This window comes from Tenebrio molitor, chromosome 9, assembly GCF_963966145.1.
Source record: "Tenebrio molitor chromosome 9, icTenMoli1.1, whole genome shotgun sequence".
NCBI lineage: Eukaryota > Metazoa > Arthropoda > Insecta > Coleoptera > Tenebrionidae > Tenebrio > Tenebrio molitor.
Genome location: NC_091054.1, coordinates 19,760,191 through 19,780,616, shown reverse-complemented (window position 1 = coordinate 19,780,616; position 20,426 = coordinate 19,760,191). Strand labels below are relative to the sequence as shown.

Genomic DNA, 20,426 nt, shown 5'->3' with positions numbered 1-20,426 from the left:
GGGTTTCAAAAGGTTGGGAAGCGGCGCGTGCCATTTGCCGTACAATGCAAATATACAAAATGTACAATACAATAAACTAGGATTTATAAGCCCCCCAAGATCTTTAACTGAAAGTACCATAAAATTTTACGACCTACAATCAAATTGAGAAAACAGTATAGTACTTCTAGAAATAAGTGAGAACAGAGTCAATCGCTTTATGGATGTAATTATCCTTTGTGAAATGGTTAGGGATTGATCCTAACGGACGCAATAAAGTAATTAACTCTGTTCTCACTTATTTCTAGAAGCTCTTTACATAGGTACGGGATATGGTAAATTGCGCACACTGGTCACACTTAACATTCAGGAACCCAAAGGGTCCTTTAAAATACAGGTAAATTGCGCACCAGTAGTGACGACGGGCGTTCAGTCAACATACGTTGGAAATGGGACCAACACTTGAACGATGCTAATCCCTTGGTTGTAGCTACCTGGTCAAAACCCCTGAACAATTTTAACCATGTGCATAATTTACCTGCGTCCATAGGTACATATTTGTTTTGAAATTGTAGAGTTTGCTAATTAAAAAAAAACTGACCTCATAAAGTTGTCACATCGGTGTAGAGTCTCTAATGGACAAGTTATACATTTATTTCTGGTGAATTGATAATAAAGGATCGTTGACAGCAAATTAAATACATACATACTAACGAGAAAAATTATTAATCATCGTTGGGTCATTTATTATTGTTTCGGTTAAGCTTGTTTTCAAATAAGTAAGAAGTGATGAAAAGTAGAATCTTATTAATAGGTACTACTTAATTTATACAAATTCTTTGTTAAAGGTAGGAACAAAGAGGCGTTCACTAATTCGCATGTCAGGCATTCTCTATCACTAAAGGTGCGTGTTACCTCCTCGGATTAGATTTTTTTTAGCATTTCCATAGTGTTTTCAATTATTTAAAAAATATATTCAATTGTTAATCGCCCCTGATATCAGGTGAATGAAATTTGATTTGTTTTAATTTAATTTCCATAATTTAGTAAATGCCAAAATATCTACCTGTGTCGACTTTTATCCTAGGAGTGTAGATACATGAGCATAAAAAAAAATAAATTTTGTCTTTTGAAACCATTGTGTAGATTTATTTATCGCTCACCAAAATGGCTGGTATGTGCCGGTGCTTTTCAAGCATTTTTGCAATTAATTTTAATTGTGTGTTGGTAAAGGGGTCCTAGGTCATGGTCAACTCGCCTATTTCACCCAATCCTGCTGGCTACGAAGCGCAAAAAACACCAATTACGTCGATAATCCGAGCAATCATGGCACAAATCCGGCAAAAGACCGGCCGAGCAACAGGTTCTTTTGTTTTGTTCACGTGATCGGAGGTACTCCTTCCTCTGTGCGAGCGACTCTTGGCAGTTGTAATGTGGAGTGGCCGAGTTACTGAGTTAGTATTTGTGGGGCTGTCGGTGTGTGTGGTGCGGTTGGCATCGTCCGGTAGTACCGTGCGAGGCGATGTTGTCGTAATAAATGAGTGCGGAATCGTGCAGCAGTGGTACTGCTGAAGCATGTTGGGGTTGTTGTTGATTTTCGTTGTGTTCCAGTGGACGGACGGCGCGGGGAACGGCAGTGGTCCAGGTGAGATGCGACTTTTCTTTCAGCGTATTTGGGCCATCGGTACCGCCAAACGGAACCGAATTGTCTAGTTCGCTTGTGCAATGCACGCCACGTGCACACGCTGATGATGCCGTTTAAATCTAGTTGTGGTACTGGAAGCGGTACCGCTCCCCTCGATCTAGGTTATTCAGTCAGTCGGGGATTCGGTGCGTAAAGAACGTAAAAATAAATAAACTGGCCGCATCGAGGAGCGAACAACCAACAACCATTAGGTCCGCCGAGTGGGTCACGCCAGGGTACTACGCCTAGTACTATTACGTGGGAATTGACCGGATTCTTCGACAAACATTACCGAACCCAACACCTGTGTTTGCGTCGGCTTTAACGGAGTTAACAGTTGGAGAGGTTCTTTAGCTGGACGTACCAGATGCACTGATTGTTAAAACTAGCCCATACATCGAAGGGTCCGATTCTAGGAACGGACATTTACCTGGTTTTCGGCGAACTTACCTGATTTTTACCTTTTGTAGTTGTGCAAAAGTTGAAGGAGATAATTAACGTGAAAGGTCGGGCCCTTACTTAACCCATGTTAGTGATGTCAGGCCTGTCCAGTGTGGGTCGGTGGATTGGGAGAACACTGCTGACAGTCACGACTAATTATTATTCATTCTGTGCTCGACTCCAGACTTGTTCTTTTGAGGAATAAAAGAACCAAATCGATTCCTAATGTTTCTACTGGTCCTCTTATCATTGAAAACGTGTAACCACTTGGACAATTAAATTAATCTTAATAACAATACAGAATTCAGATATTGCTTATTTTATTTTTGATGGTGATTCCACATGGATCAACCGAGATGTTGATCATTTTGTATGAAATATGAATCTAATCAGAAAGGAGGGAGAACAGATTTACAATTTTTAGATATTGTCTTAATGCTTTTTGCATTTGAAGAATCACTTCCGGGTTGACAAACACAATAACATTATTGAATCGAATTGGAACAATCCATGCTCAAAGACTCGTTAATTAAGTTACGAGTAGATCCATGAGGAAATACGTTGGATCGACTGTAATAGAATTGTGGTCGATTCGGAACAGTTTCTTTAGATATTTGTTGAAAAACTTATTTGATATTTTTCTTTGGGATAAAAACATTTTTCAGTGGTTAATTTCAAAATAAAAGAATTTAGATCACGTACTTTAACATAATCAATCGCACCACCTTACATCTTTTGGAACAACATTTGTGTAACGAAAACTAAAAAGGCCATGACAGCTGTTAAAAATCCGATTCACCTTTTCTTTTTATTCAAACAATCACTTTCTTTTACCTTTGTGAAATTTTAATGCAAACCGGTTGTTTACTGGAAATCGATGCAATAATTACTTTGTGTGTAGCATGTCTTCATTATTTCATTTGTATCTTCTATCCTGTATTGTTTGTCTTTTTTTATAAATACAAGCTCAACTTGCCTGCACTATGGATTGTCAGTTTTGTATTCTTACTTCAATACGAACGAGTCCTGAAAAGGAACATTTTCCCACTGACCGCAGTCGTAAACTGTTAGCACAATGAAATGTAAATACATTTGTCCCAAAAGTAGTCGCAACTCAATTCATTGAGAGATTTCTTGAGTATTAGAAATATTGGTTATATTCAAATGTTAGGCTTGTTGTAAATTGATTGTGTCATTTAGGTCAGGCTTATTTCACCGACCTTGTCCAGGTGAAAATAGTACGGCAAAGCGTGACATTGGCGATAGCGTGAAATTGGCATTTGATCCGACAATTTCATCGACAATTTCCTTTCAAAAACAAGACACTTACCACTTAGCACTAATATCCGAAGAGGATAATGAATGAAATTTCTTCACTCTTTGGTCATACTGATCAATATTGGAAAGCAAAACCGGGTTCTACATTTTTCTGTTCGGAAGAGTAGGTGTGTTCACTGTGTTCTATGTAATTCCGGTACACAAGAACACAAGGACTCGTTTCCAACATCAGAAAAGGCAAACATCCCCGTCGTCGTCGATGGTTGCACCTATACCTTATACAAAATGTTCCAAAATGATTGTGGTATCGTAGTAGGTTTTGACAATTTGAGTGTTTTTAATTTTGACGCATACTTGAAAAGTGCTACCAACTATCAAGAACCGTCAAAATGACAGGTAGAAAAGAGGTTAGGTTTATCAACCAAATAATATTAACCCTTTCGCCCCCAAATTAAATTTTCAGTTGACAATTTAATTCATACACTAAAAATCCCATAAGCAGCGGTGTTTTTGTCACTATGACAGCGAAAAAAGTTTGCCCTAACTTTTACAGCGACAAAACGGAACCTAACTTTTAAAAGCGTCTGATTCTAGTAGGTCTGCATCATAGTGATAAAATAAAATTACATATACTTATACTCTGAATCCTGGTTATGAATTTGTATGTACAATCTGCACCAACATATTAAAAATGACACTGACAGCACGGATGTCGTTGAAAACGACTATATATTTATTTTTTTGAAAAGCTGTTTTTCAAAATTGGGCGGTCACTTTCACAAAAGAGGTTGACATGGTTTGTTTATGGTATCCTGTAGGGACTTAAGAATTACTAGAAAATATATCAGCAGACGTTTGTTCGCTATTTACCAATAATGAGGTACATATTTATTTATTACACTGTACAAGTCGCAAAACGTAGTTTGATACTTGGAAAATGAATACGCAGTGAAATTGTGGGAAGTAGTGAGGAGAGACCCACTGTAAACGAAGTCCGCGGATTTTCGATTTTTCTTGCAAGTCGGATTTCTCATTCTATCTGCGCATCTCAAGTAGGTATCAAGGTACTGTAAAAGGTGCAAAGTAGAAAAAGCTTTAGGTGCGCTGCTACGCCAACTAGATATTAGAAACATTTATAATAACCCTGTATACCTATGTACCTATTTTACAGTGAACGTGTTCAGTACGACTAGTGTGACAAATACGCATTAAAGATTAAAGTGCATGTTGTGAAAAAGTTAATTACGACTAGAAAATGGTCATTCCAAACGATTTCGTCGTTAGTGAGATCAGCACAAACTCTTCCAGTACATACAGCATTTTGGAGAGATATTTAAACACTTTTTTGACCTTTTTTAAATTCCAAATAATATGCTAGTAAAGCCACCCTAATTCGTTCTCAATATTTTGAACTTTACATTTTATTATTTCAAACTTTGGCGCTCACTGTGTATGACAAATATTGTTTAAAATGATGCTTTTGCGTTTAGATATTTGAATTGCAAGCCCCCCTGTTTCTCTACTTCCTTTTGTAAAGTTTTTGTTGTAAAGATTTTAGAATATGTATTGAAATTAAGGAAAGACTTGCTAATTTATTTTATTTGTAACTTCTTCATTGACGAGCAACTCGGAAGAAACTGGAATTTTTATAATGTATTCATGCCGTAACAAATTGATTATATCTACTTTTTGTTAAATTAATTCAAATAAATATGATGTTGATATCTTTACCAAGAAAACAGTCAACCAGATGCTTAGTTCTTGTGTTGTCATTCTAAGGGATAATGTTGTATTTAGTATCTAGAAACAAAGCAACTGCTATGGACCAGGGTGTAAACTTCCAGGATTTAAATACCTAACGATAAAGACAATCAAGGTACAATTCGAAAATGTGAAATTTCGTATGAGTTCATCACCAGTGAGATTTTCAGCACAAGTTCGTCATTGTAATTCAACGACAATGCAAGAATGAAAATTAGAATCTCATAGAGAACTGATTCGGAACAATGCGTTACAGAAGAGTGAAAACAAAATGTATCGACAGTATATCACGTTATTATGACGTCACCAATTCACTTTTCATTCTTGTTTTATTGTTGACTATAAAAGTGTTGAGTAATATCGCAGAGATTTCACGAGCGAATTTTTTGGAATTCCAAACTACCGACGACGAGGTTTGGAGTCTTCATCGCAAGTTTTCCACTCCAGTTTGTCAAATTGTGGATCCCGTTAAGGTCTTCCGCATCTCGTACAGTTACACTCTTGTTCACACATGTCGGTTCTTGTTCCGAAACGATTCCAACGCCGCGAAAAAAGTGAAAATGAAATTGTACAACGGAGCTCGTTTTCGTGGCAACTGTTCTATTGTGTTTGGTCTTGACGGCGACCTTTTCCCGAGATCAACGCCCTCTCTTCATCACGTTGCGGTTAACCATAGTGAAAATGCATCTTCGACAAACACTTTCTAATTTGTTTGAGGAATTTATATTTGAACGGCACGGAGGACGGAGCACACGCCACCCGACTCGGAAGGTACTAACAAGATCGGGCGACGGCTTCCTGTTTGTTCTTTCGCAATTGCTTTGTGTGTTCAAGCTGGCGCCCAAAGCTTATGGGAATCTGGGGTGGATGGTGACGAGGAGGACCGGTTATGTAATTAAATTGTTTTGTTTCGTTAGCGTGAGTCTAAAAATTGAATAATTGGCGGTAGACGGTACGACTTGATTGGATCTGCACATCCGAAATTTGAAGAGGAAACCTTGGTGAAACCGAGACCTCTTTGTATAATTTCAGTGAAATATGATTAAAAATCTAAAACACCAGCAAAATCTCCAAGCAATATAGATATTTCCTTCAACGATACTTTCATTATTGTTAAATTTCAGTGATCATTAAATACCATTGGTTTCAAAAATTATCGGAAATATGTAATAGATAAAAATTATTTTTATAAAACTGGTAAAAACAGCATACCTAAATAAATTACAATCACAGGAACTTTGTGTTGCAAGAGCAGAAACAGATAAAACGAACGAAGGGTCAGGAAAACTCTTGGAAGATTGCAGCAAAAGCAGTGGGAAGAAGTACTTTTGTCTCAACATTGGAATTGATGCCTTAATGCAATTGATAACAAGTTTTTCAAAATGAATTATTTAACACACAACAAACATTTCAATTTGTGCTAAGTGGCAAATTTCCTGACTATGAGTTTAAGTGAAAAGCAGCTTTGAATTAGTGCGAGCAGACAGATTTGTTTCATATTTTTCAGCAAGAAAGCCGACAACAACAAATTCATCTTTTATTCTAAAGATACTGATTTATATTGATACTTCTTTCTAAAATTGTAGGTAAGGGTAAAAAAAATAATTAAATTTGTGGAGATAATTTTTGCAAACAACCTTTTTATGACATTCCCCAAAAACATTAAGAGCAACTTTCCGTTTGTTAACTTTTATAATATGTAAAAGTTGTGTGTCGAGTTCATTTAAACATTAATGGAAATTATGTATGTATTAACTAATTCTTGCCTGCGTCTTCATCAATAATTGCAGTTACATATATGGGGTGTTCATTTAAATTTATCTTCAAAGTAGGCGTTGAAGAGTGCAGAATGGTGCGTTCACAATCGACTCTTCAACGCCAACTTTGAGGATAAATTTAAATGAACATCCAATACAAGTTACATTAAATAACTTCGTCAATGTTTCAGGTAGCTTAATTATTTTTTATTTGTAACAGCCAGCTAACTAATACGTAATTATAGCCCCGTGATAACAGCAACCTAGGTACTATCTTATGGCCATTCACACAATCACATGTATATGACTAAATGGCCGTGTAGTTGTTAATGTGTAGTTGTGTTCATTGTAGCTCTGACATGTTTTCTATTTATAGTCCAATTTTTACCCTTTTGCGATGACGTCATTATCTAGTAACTTTACGTATGTTTGAGCTAGGATCAGAAACAAATTTGAATTGATCATAAATAACTATAAATGTGTCAAATTTGTTGACAATTGCTTCGAAAGGTTATGTTTGTAATCAATGTAATAAGTGAAAGAAATTGACAGGAGCATAAAATAACCTCAAAGTGACCATCAATAAATAAACGTGCCTTTTTTTTGTTTTTTTCTGTTTCTGTCGTTTCACTAAAGAGAAAGCGAGGAAGGAAATCGTGACGTCACCTCAAAAGGGTAAAAATTGGACTATACGTGTCTTGAGTGGACCTACATTTTTATAATATCATTTATAATAATTTACAATAATACAAAAGAAGTCAGCTCACCGATTATTGGACGAAATCTTGTTAGTTGTAAATTTAGAAAAACTTATATTTAAAGGAAATATTGTCCATAGTCTTATTTAAAATCATTCCACATTTTCCTCAAGATCTAGCCATCTTAAGCAGATGCGGCTACAAAAAGGAAAATGCTTTGTATAGGATTTTGTCTATGCATGAGACATGTTCAAATGTCGGCTCCAAAAAAAATATATTGTTGAAGAAAGTATTTATACAGACTGATTCACATAACTTTCCGACCCTAACGAATTTTAAATGCAGCTAGAAATACTATTGGGGACAAATTATTTTGGTCGTCAAAGTCAGTTGAGTGATAAAATTGGAAAGCAAGCATTGGGATGGTTAATCTTATTTTTTACTACTGTCAACCATTGTTACTGACTGTCACTGTTAGACTTATCATTGCAAAATATTAAATACCGAAAAAGGACCACCGAATGAGAAATTTCAAGGAGGAAAAATTTAAAAGATTTCCACAAGGCAATTTGGCCCATGGGCAATCCCTCAAAAGCAAGGCAGACGATTCTAAATTTTTGAACGGTGGAAGGTGCCACATTTTTGACAAGAGAAAAGTCAATAATTTGAAATTGTCATCAATGTTGACTTGACGTTAATTGTTTACATTATTTTTTTGAAATGATGACCAATGTATCGAGCGATCAAATTAATTTGTAATCGAGTCATCATGGATTTGAATCTGTATGTCTTTTGCGATTGATATGTAGAGATCTAACCTGTGTTTCAAGCTGTGTTTATTGGTGCGTGGAGTTCAAGTAACGACATACGATTTCGGATTCATGGATAACTCGATTACAAACTAATTTGATCGCTCTTTATTTTGTCCCCAATAGTACGTTATTCAGTTGTCACTTCACACCTTTATTTATTGTCAAATCTGGACACTCCTGGCATTATTGACAATCACTTGACAATTCTTTTTTGTATCATTCTGAAATATTTTTTGTTAATTCAAATGTGCCCCAATGACGAAAGGGTCGATATGATATTGATATATCAGTTTCTTAAATAAAAAAATATTGTCGATTACTGCCATTTTTGAATTTTTATGATTGAGGCTTTTGTGAGGGATGTCCAAACCATACAAAAGTTTTAAATTATTCGTCTTTTTGGATCAAGTTATGAATGAAAAACTATTAAGTATTGGCTGCATTTAAATTTCGTCAGGGTCGGAAAGTAATGTGAATCAGTCTGTATACAAGAAAAGAGGGGTGAAATTATTCATGAATTATAATGATTATGATACATGACGGGGCACCACCTCATTTCAGTCGCAATGTGCAAGGTATTTTGAATCGAATGTATCCTGATCGTTGGATCGGACGAGGTGGTCCACGCCACTGGCCTGCACGATCTCCGGATCTCAATCCTGTGGATTTTTTCTTATGGGGGTACGTGAAAAACGTTTACAACCGACCCATTCGTAACGAGGAGGATCTTCGAAACAGATTACAAAAAGCTTTTGCAACAATTACACCTGAAATGGTCAGAGCCTCTAAATTAAACTTACTACGGCGTGCACAACTGTGTCTCGAAATGAATGGTGGACATTTTGAGAATCTCCTTTAATTCTTTCTTTGAGTTTTGTTTGTGTTTTGCTTTGTTATTATTTGCTTTCCTTCTATTAAACTCGGTTCTTTTTAGAACCACCATTTGTTGTTTGCTTTACGACTTCCGCCCAATAATAAATTTGTATTAATAGTTGCGGGCTATACGATGACAACTTTTATTAAATTTATTGACATTATTTTTAACCTAAATTTTTTGACAGTGCAATAATGTGCTAAATTTGACAATAAAATACAGTCGACCAGATATTTTGAGTAGAATGATAATATTTTTGGAAACCAAACAACGCTCTCATTCATTCTGTTCTTCCCTAGTTTTTCCGCGCTTGACTAACGGGATTGGTGGAGCGTGAGTTGTGCCACACCCTGTATAATTATACAGCCTGTCCAAGAACTACCTCCCCATAGAAAACAGGCATGTGCCGACAGCGAAAGAGACTCTAAGATGACTAAAATAAATTTTCCTGTAGCTCACAACCGAGTTGTAAAGTTTTCAATTCCACCAATCCCAGAAGTTCGTCCCCAGGTATTGCTAAAAAATCGGATAGGTTGCTACACAGCAATAGTTACGGCGTGATCAAGAATGACTGAATCTGTTGGTAATAATGAAATTTGGCAAATTTGAAATTTACTATCAAAGGTTCATTTTTGTAATAGCATAACCATAACCGACATAATCAAAAAATGTTTTTAATGTGTCAAGTTAAAACATCCGTTCAGTGCCAATTGACTCAGTCATTGTTGATCACGCTACAAGTGTTGAAAACAATCCATTGCTTTACGAAAGGTAATATGCTGTATGTGAGTGAGCAATGGAGTTTTCATAAGTAATACAACGAGTGGGTACGAAATTGCCGGAAATTTTCTATCTCAAGTACGAGTATTTGTTTCGGCGACAATTTTCACGAGTGAGCGAAGTTCAGAAACAAATACGAGTGGTCTGAAGACAAAAATTTCCTCCAATTTTGTACTCACGCGTTTGTATTCGGCATGACAATTCACCGAGCGAAGATTGAAAAATTCTATGAAAGAAATACTTGAATAGTAGTTTGTAATTTAAAAAAGGTTGTTATAGCAATTCGTCAATAAATAGTGAAAATTTCCGCGGCAATTTTTTTAAAACAAGCGTGATTGGTCGAGAGAATGTGAGTTGAATTGTCACAAGAGTACCATACAATATTTTAGGCTGCCTTTTGTAATAAAAAATATGTTTTAGTCATTAAAATAATAAATATTACTTAAACAAAATTGTTGGTATTCAATTTATGAGTATTTATGTCAAATGTCAATCTGTCAGTGCTCGAAATTCAAATTCAAACTCGTATTTAAAAAGTGGAAATTCCCTCACATATCAAAAAATTTGCAGATAAAAGCCACTGCAGAGCTTTCAGCCTTACCAACCGAAATTTCATCTTAGTTCGATGGTGCTCAACTCTGATTGGTCAATTTTAGGATGGACTTTTTTTCAGATTATCACATTTACCCAAATACTCCCTTTTTTCTCTGGGGAGACATTTCTGGGACACCTGTATGTAATTTCTCAGTTTCAATATAACTTCACTTTGCGATAGTTAATAATACACAAAAAAATATACACATTTTTAACAAATCTCATTTAAACTAAGGAATGCTTGCATAACAACAAAAACTTACTAAAGTTACCAGATTTACTCAAAAAACATGTATTATAGGTACTATCACAAAAAAAAACCTGGTTCAGTATGTTACTGTAGACACTTCCCAACTGAATGAGCTTGAATGACTTTTGGAAGTGTCTAAAGTAACATACTGTACCAGTTTTTTTTTTGCTATCCGATAGTACCATAACAATCATTGGTACCAGTGAAATCAGTAAATTTACAATTCACCAATCTTGTAGCGCAGCTTTTTTTTTCAAATAATATTCTAATAGACCGGTCCAGGCCTTTTAGATTTGTGAATGTACTTAGCCTGAAAAAAGTAGGCTTTTGTGTATTATCATTATGTTAGTGGTTGTTAGTTATAAATCTGTTTCAAAATCAAAAATCCACCACCTGTTGAATTATGTTGGCAGAAAAAAAGAAATCCCTATAAAAAGTTTAATTTTTTTGGGTTGGCTCAATCTCCCGCCAAAATTTGACATTGAACTGTTGAGTTTATTTACGAAACACAAAATAATTATTATGTACAAAAAGGTTTTAGCTACCATATCATACTTTTTGAATGAAATAATAAAATGAGAATAAAAAACACGATGAACTACGACAAAAACGATTGTCCAACAGTTTTCTTTCATAACCCCACTTTTTTCTGACAGTTGCAGACACACTAAAAACAAAAGTCGGCTGGTGGATTTTTTATTTTGAAACAGATTATATGTCAGTTTATTGCAAATTGTTTATAACTGACTTCTAACTTCATGGAGAATGTAGTTTTATCAACGCTGAAATGACAAATTTTGAAAGCTCAACAGTGCGGTTGTGAAACCTGGAATCACAACTCACAACATCTGAGGAAAACCATCAATTTCCTCAACTCTTTCTAACTTTAACTATCATTGTAACGACGGAATAAATTATTTCACCAGACGTACTTTCCATCGGAGGATGCGCTTGACAGTGACCGTGTTTGTTCTGTTATGTCACCGAAGAAAAACAAGATTCCGCATGAATTTCCTTTCATTCCGCAGAAACTCAGCCAATCCAGTTTTTCCTCATCACTGTGACTCATTATTATCCACTCGTCAACCTTGAATGGTGACGGCATCATCTGCATCTCTCACATTTCCCAACGCCCATATTTGGGGTCTTCGCCACGGGCGTGTTCCCTTCCACGATGAATAGCGGAAGTGGAAGCAAAAATTTCCGTTTTTTGGTACGGCGACGGAACGACGTACCACACCACAGGAAGACGTGCAGCCACATCCTCAGAGTAAACATTTTTTCGTCGTTCGTTTCACAAGCGACTAATTAATTAACCTCGGTTGGAGTTAAGGTTGTGCCATTGTACTTTTGACGAGCGACTCGCGGCCAACGAGGTCGACACATCAAATGTCACCTGTTGCTTTTACTTAGATGTTTTCTAGTCATTGCGTAAACCTCAACCGTCGCTGAATTAAGTGCAGCATAAAAATGTTATTAATCGAAGCCGTTCGAATATGTCAACACGCCTTTTTTGCCGCACTTTCGACTAATTAATTGTGCAAGCATGATTTCATCCGCACCGAGTGCCTAAGATCAACAAATGCGTTTTCAACAGGACGGAGCTTCATCGCATGGCGGTGCAACACAAAAACGGCATGTTTGTTGACTTGTCAATTTCCTTAATGGTGAAGAAGGCTGTTGTTTTAAAGAATAATAGTCAAGAATTCATAATTGCGGCGACAGTGGACACTAACGCGATGCGATAATGCCACGGAGGAGGTCGAAATGTCGCGATAAAATTACAATGGCTGAAAGAGAAATTAAAATTGATAATAACTAACAAACTTTCTCTGTTACGCAAGGCGCGAAGATAAAAATGGATAATTTAGATGAGATTTTGGTTCGGATTTGCATATTATAACCAGGAAGACGTTAAGATATTTGTTGGGAAATGCAAGGTCTCTGGTCGGAGTTGGACGTCCGTAAGAGGTGGAGTTTGTGAACTTTTCGTGACATATGCTGTGAAATACTGCCTAGAAATTATTTTTGGTGCAAAGGTTATACGAGTCAGTGGTGTCTCGTGATGAGAATAAAATAAACTTTCAGATTTTTCTTTTTCTTTTATTCAAATTATAAAAGCTTCATTCTCCTCCGTCTTATTATTGAATGTAAAAAATGTAAAGAATACTTTCAAATGTATTTTTGATATCCCGGTACCATGCGATTGAAAATTAAAAAAATCGAGAAGATCGTGATTAATACGCTTCAGTTGGCAGCACGTAAAAATTTAATTCACATATCATTACAATAGTAATTGTCATTATTAATTAATTCAACGTTCTCAAAATCACTAAACTAACTTTTAAGACTGACAACTGATAATTGAAATCTTAACGAATTGCGCCAACTGAAATTATTGTAAAACGTCAGTTTCAGTTTGTCCAATACTGAAACTTATTTATCAATTTCTCTTCATAGTCGTAGAAAAAGTATAGTATTCTACTCGGGGGTAATGGCTATTACTTACTCGGATAAATTATGTCACTCGACTTCACCTCGTGACATAAAATCATGAGTAATAGCCATTATTACCCGCTCATTGAAGAATATGTATACTACATATAAAGTGACACTTCATACTTTTTGTATGTAATTTTTGCATGTAGGTACAGTCGCGGACAGAAAAAAGTGGGACAAGTCTTAAGATTTTTAAAACTGAGTGGAGTAAACCGGGCTTACTATGGTAAATAAATAAATATTTTAATAGTAACCATAAAAAGAATAAACCGATTTACATTAACGAAAAAACATTGTCCTACTTTTTTCTGTCCGCGACGGTACACATAATAGTAATAAGTATTTACGTAAGGATTTTACGTTTTACCTGTCCACTCCCTATTGTAAATTTTCCAAAATTGCATGGTGTGCGTTGTGCTTTGACGACAAATCTGTGCATGTGTCAGATGTTGCAAACGCCAATTTTTTAATTAATACGTAACAATACCTAATTAAAAATGTAACTATAATTGCTGTGACTCTCAAACATGTAAAAATTGGTCGAATGTGACAGACAAAGATCAAAGCTACCAGCTGCCTACCTACCGTATAAAACAGAATGTATGTACAAGAATCTGACAGTCTTACTTTTTATCTAGTAATAAACTCGATTTAAAGAATTTTGAACACCAACAGTTGAGACTAAATATCAATCTTACCACGCGATAAATCTAAATTATTCCTTGAACAAAGTGCAGTACATATTACCACTTAATTAACCACTAGTTTGATAAAGATCATAATTGACTCTGACATAATTGAAACAAGCATAATTAAAAACAACACTAGAAATAGTGACAGTTCTCACATTTACAAAATGATTTCTACAACCATCCTAAAAGTTTAAACACACGTAATGTAAGATGAAGAATGTTCCCAACAGAGATTTCTATAAGTAATTTTTAAGTGGATAAGACTCGTACAAGATCAATCTTGTATTTTATATAAATGTTTACAGACATTTTTCTCCTATTTCTTTTTTGGAATGTCTAAATTGTCGATAAAAATACGCTTGTTGCTTCTAAACATCATTAATACGATGTAGATGATTTTATATGAAAAATATTAATTTTTTTTTGCCATACTCCCGTTCAACTTTCACGTATTCTTGTACTAGAATACGGTATATTTTTTTGCAATATGTTTGATGAAACTAGAATTCGTTTTTTTTTTTAGTTTGTGTGTTCCACTTCCAAATTGTTTACTAAGTCGATGGTTTAATCGACTTAAGATGCGAATATGTATTGGTCTCAATGTTAGATTATTGTTGTTGATTTAGTATGTATTTTGATTACCAGGCGGGCAACTGTCCGGTACCCGACTCTATACATGGAGGGAAAATATGGTGTATGGGCCCTATAGTCTGTCTCAATTCTAAATTTCCACTGCACTCTACGTTAGAAATACAACCGGCAACACAGTTTGGTGAAAAATGCGTTGTATTTGTGAGGTAATCATTCTTTGTGTCTGTCAATTTCCGTTTTTACAATTCAAGAGTTTAGAATAAAGAAAAAAAGGTGCTAAACTTTTTATCTCTTCCAAACATTTTACTAGAGCATTTTTCATTTTAGCGTAAATTATGTTGTCTTCGAATGATGTTTATAAAATATGTAATTAAATTGCCAACTTTAGTTATAACAATCCTCAATTTAGAAATACATATTTTTATTTTGCTAACATAATTCAACAGGTGGTGGAAATTTAGAATTGAGACGGGCAATATGTAATCACATTTTTAACTAGGGGTACGAGTATTTATATGCCATTCTGAAAATATTTAGCTGTATCCATACTTCTTAGTGACCCTGTATGTATTTTAATTCGCTGTCAATGCAAAATTTCTATGTAAAGTAAATTGTTAATGTAATTTAGTTTTAAATAAGTTTAAATAAATTAAGTTCAATAGGTATTTTGTTCACCTAAATGTATTGCTCCAACTAGTTTAACTCATTCGTACACAGCAAAATAATAAATTAAAAATAATACAAAAACAACTAATTATGTACTTTAAACAAATAATAATTAATGTTTACTCTGTCTTATTGGTTCATTATTTTAACGCACATTGCAGTTTTTCTAACTGTCATAGTTACGTTGAGTATTATGTATTCTGTTTTTATTACATAGAAAGTCACACAGGTTTAGATCTGGAAACCGTGCAGGCCACTCGAGGAATCTCTTTGATGCAAATTAGCTCAGTAGGCTGAATTTTCTTCAGCCTAGTCAGGGTAACGTTTGTAATGGAAAAGAAGAATTCTTTTAATTTCAAAATAAACATTTGTAGCAAAGGCTTTACAACAATTAATTTGGAAATCGTTTCAATTTTTCAATAACACCATTAACATCATACGTCAGAGAGCATTTGTGTCATGTTTCTCATTTTAGTTTTCATGCTTCTACATTTATTAAACACCGAGTATAAGTAGAGTGTGGTTATCGTTGTATAAATTAAAAAGTATCCACATCAGGTGCTAAATTAATGTTTTAATTATACATAGTTGCAAAGTACAATTAAACCGTACAATAATACCTAGCCGCTCTAATTACTACTTCATTAAATCTGCTTGAAAGACTAGAGATCCTATATTTTCCTAGAATGTTTGATAAAACATATTTTGATCAGCTTAAAAGTAGTAAATAAATTACATTTCTTTACTTCACATTTTTCTCAGTTGTAGAGAAAAACTTAATAAACACTTTTTTGCAACAAATAAGTCTTAGAAACTGTAAATTAGTGAGAACATTATTTATTTTATGCACGATTATATTATAATTTGACAATTATGCACAAATTTTCTTGACATAATAGTATATTATATATTGAGGGAGAGAAATGCATGATTTTTCCTAAGGTGCAGTTTGTAGCCAGAGGGCGAAGCCCGAGGGCTACAAAGCACCGAGGGAAAAATGAGCATTCTCTCCAGAAGTATATATACTATTTTTTTCACGGTAGGGAGTAGAAACAGCACAAAAATCTCAAATTTTAAGAATAAAAAAATGATGACAAATGAGTTGTCATCTTTCGATGAATTTAATGGAATTAGTAGTTGCCTTGACAACACAATTAGATTTTTGTCACAACAGTCAAAAAAAATGAAAACTCCCATTAGATTTTTGTCACAACTGTCAAAAAAATGAAAACTCCCTAGGGAGCAAATATTTGCAAATATTTGCTCCCTAGGGAGAAAATGCTCTACTTCTGTCACGATGTTGACATCCGAAAAGTTGATTTCTACTCCCGATCGTGAAAAAACGTCTCTTTATGGCCCACGGATCACTTTATGCCCGTGGGCCATAAAGATATGTCAAATAAAAGTCAAAAACATTTTTGGTGAAATTAGGAAAAAAAATGCCACTTAACTTAAATGACCTAATCCCGAATGGGGATTACTCGATACTGGACACTCATTTCTGCCGCTTTCTCATCCTCGTTTATCATTTCTTTAATGAATTTATAACCGAAAATTGCAATTGGCATAATGGCTACGGGTGTTTTCACTGTTCCCAAGGTTACGCGCAAAACTAAAAATTTGACGGGAGCACGCGATGCAAACATCCCGTGGTGTGGGCAGACATTTATTTATTAATTTTTGGTAAATGTTAGGGTTTTAGGTCTTAATCGTGCATAAAATAGTGTATGTACTGCGGGCGTGAACTTGCTTTTATGGCCTTCAGCGTGTTTTTAGCCCTCGTTATCACTCGGGCTCAAAATCACACCTCAGGCCATAAAAGCCCTCTTACGCCCTTAATACATAAATAACTATTATGTTTGTGTTGCAATTTTGAACATGTTCTCCTTCTGTAATGCCATCGTGTACAGTCTTGCTTAAATATTCATTCAATCACATAAAACGGTTTGTTTGTTTGAGTCGTAAAAAATCAATCAGCGCCTTTTCATTTTTAACACAGACAGCGCTCCGTGATGCACTTCCTGGTAATTCCGCGCGGTTTGTCATCTGGTCCAGCAGAACCATCAGAATGAACCACTAGGAGTTATGCAATACGAGCTGCCGGGTGTTCCTCGAAGCCACACCAAAAAAAATCACCAATCGGTGCGTTTCTTATCGATTATAAAATGAAACGTCACCGAAGTGTAAAAAACGGGCCATAATTTCAATTTCAGTTTTCTTTCGAAATTACGATTCCACGTTTTAACGAGAGGAAAGAATTTCTAAATTGGAAACGACTCGCTCCACTGGCACTTCCTTGAGATAGAGACATTCTCAAAAGTGGACCATGAGAAAGAAGTTCTGTCGCGATTTGCGACCTTGAAAGATCATCGATTTGTGATACTTTTCGTGTATCTGACGACGAAAACGTTCTCGTTCGAAGAGATTTCATTCGAATTAGTCGAACTAAAATTAGATGGAATAAGTGCCAAAAGACATAAATATTTTTTGCTTCACCTCTGGCAACAGTTAACATGGCGTTTCCGGCCGTTTATCCCTTATTGTTTACGTTTCCAGAGACGAAGTCCATCAATGGGGGCCTCAATAGCACCGGCGGCTTTGATAAGCCAAAAATAAAGTGTTCTGGTTCCTGATTCCTTATAACCAGAACACTAAAGCGATCCAATTAAGCGCAATCTAAACATTTTAGGCCGGTCTGGTATGTAAAGAACTCGTAACCAGTACATCATAGTGTCCCAAATAATTTACTTAAACAACTGAAATTTGTTATTGTTATGAAATGTCCCAAGTTACCTACATGCACCTGACATTGATGTGCGAAAATCTTCGTGGAAAATTATAACACGACCATACCGAAAGCGATAAATAACAGGAAGCGCTGGAGAGGGATCGTAATGGATTGGGTAAATAAGAAAAGAACAAAGCAGAGAACCGAGAATACATGTATAATATAATTTCATTGTATTAATTTTGTAACGAAGAAATCTTAAAAAAAAAAAGAATCAAGAATCAATTACATGAATCTTTATTATTTGAGCTTCGTTTATGTGGAAACATATTATTTACTTTTGTCCTCTTAATAACTCAACCCTAGGTAGGTTTTACCAACCCTTAAACTGCTACTTAGTTGCAAAAAGTAATTGATTATTAACATTAAGGTTGAATCTGATCTAATTATCGCACAATTGCTTGTTTTATTTTCTTTGGAAGAAAGTCACGTTCTTTTGCACTTATTATGAGAATGAAAACAAAGGAAAAATGTTGAAAAAGTATTGCGAAAGTTGTTTCAGGATAACACGTTATACACGTCGAGTTCTCTGCAATTGAAAATATTAGTTTTTTACGGGACAAAGAAAAAGAAAGAAAGCTTTAAGTTTTAAGTGGTGATGTTTAACAGTAGTGGCTAACAATGTTCTTGTTGCAGGATGTCTGTCGGAGCCCTCTTGCCTGAAGTGCGGCCCCAAAGGATGTATCAAATGCCCTAATTTGATAGTGCACCCGAGCCGCCGTTGTGTCACCACGTGTCCCTACGGCCACAAGTTGAGATGGAGCACCCGTCTTGATTATATGGGTCGCATATGCGTCCACAACGGCAATTTCCTGGGTCTAGGATCGGAAACCGCCACCGCTCTGACCGGAGTCATAGCCGGAACAGTATTATGCATCATCCTGATCGGTTCAGCTGTGATCTACCTCAGAATTCGACGGAAAAACTTGACACCGAACGTCGAGACCAGTTCGGATCTGGACGATTCCCCCGAAAGACGGGACTTCCTCAAGCAGCTGGAAACGCTGAGACCCTACGCCCAGACCTACCTCGACATGCTGAACGATACCCGGCGACAGCTGCGGGAGCTGTATAGGACCGGTGACACACAGTAAGCATAATAATATGTCTTGTACTAGAACCAAAACGATTATGCAACCAACTATTCGCCAACTGTCACATTTTCGTTGATTTTAGCGCTCTGGCGGCGTACAAACCCGTGTTGCGCGACTTGGCCAAGATCCTCCTCCTTCTGAATAGGAAGATCGAGAGGATCGCCGTCCCCGACGACTGGGAGCACCTCTTCAACTGGGCCGAAAAGGCTCTCAAGCGGTACAAGCGAATGAGCGACATATCCCAACCTCAAGTCGCTCAACTGATCAACTTCCTTCAGGGATCCGTGTTGCCCGTGCAAGAGTCCGAAGTCAGAAACAGCACGACGATGTCGACGTTCAAGCCTGATCAGGTGTTCGGGTCGTCTTTGAGTCTGCAGAACGCCGCTATCAAGAACTTCAACTGCAATTACGATTCGACGCTGCACGCGACTCTCAATCCTCAATGGAAGTTCGAGTATTCGCTAGTTAATCCGCCGACGTCGGAGTTCAATCCGGCCGTGTGGAAGAACAGTAAAGAGTACCTCAACAGTTCGTTGTTTCTCGACGACGACTTCTGCCAGCTGGGTTTCAGACCCCAGGATGAGATCACGACAGAATTGTGACGACGGTTTTGTCGTTTTTAAACCAAATTCTATTGCTAGTCATGTATTTTTACCTTGTATTGTGTAAATCCTAGGTGTAACGTGTAGTAGTTATAAAAGAAACCAGTGTATATTTTTTTAAATATAGATAATTATTAACACTTATTATTTTGTTCCAGGACAACATTTTGCGCAGTTTGTACAAATTATACCCAAATGTAAACTATGTTTCGGAATCACAAAAACTATGTCAGGAAGCAAAATAATTGATTATTTAAATAAAATTATTTAAGCGAGAAAATGACATTTCACTTCACATTTCATCAAACCAACAACACTACGATTTATCATTTTTAATACCAAAGAATTAATACTGACCGCGCATGTGTACCAAGCTATTCAAAAGATCAACAAAAAAAATGTAAACAAGAATTGAGTAGACATGCTCGGTCAGTGTCAATTCCTGGTAGTTTGGTATTATAACTGAATCACAGAGAAACCTAAATTTATATTATGTACGTTCTGTTATTAGTTATTACCTCTCTCATGGACGCAATATGTTTGGTACATACAGGGTATTTCACGAGTGATAATTAGACAGACGGAA

At 35.9% G+C, this 20,426-nt stretch overlaps 1 protein-coding gene across 1 annotated transcript; it reads left to right on the top strand.

Moving 5' to 3' along the window:
* Positions 1-1,353: 1,353 nt before the first annotated feature.
* T48 (FU domain-containing protein T48) lies at positions 1,354-20,120 on the top strand. The gene is made up of 3 exons (XM_069058244.1): positions 1,354-1,624; positions 18,781-19,234; positions 19,321-20,120. The coding sequence occupies exons 1-3, from the start codon at positions 1,555-1,557 to the stop codon at positions 19,838-19,840; spliced, it is 1,044 nt and encodes a 347-aa protein (XP_068914345.1). The 5' UTR covers positions 1,354-1,554; the 3' UTR covers positions 19,841-20,120.
* Positions 20,121-20,426: the final 306 nt, after the last annotated feature.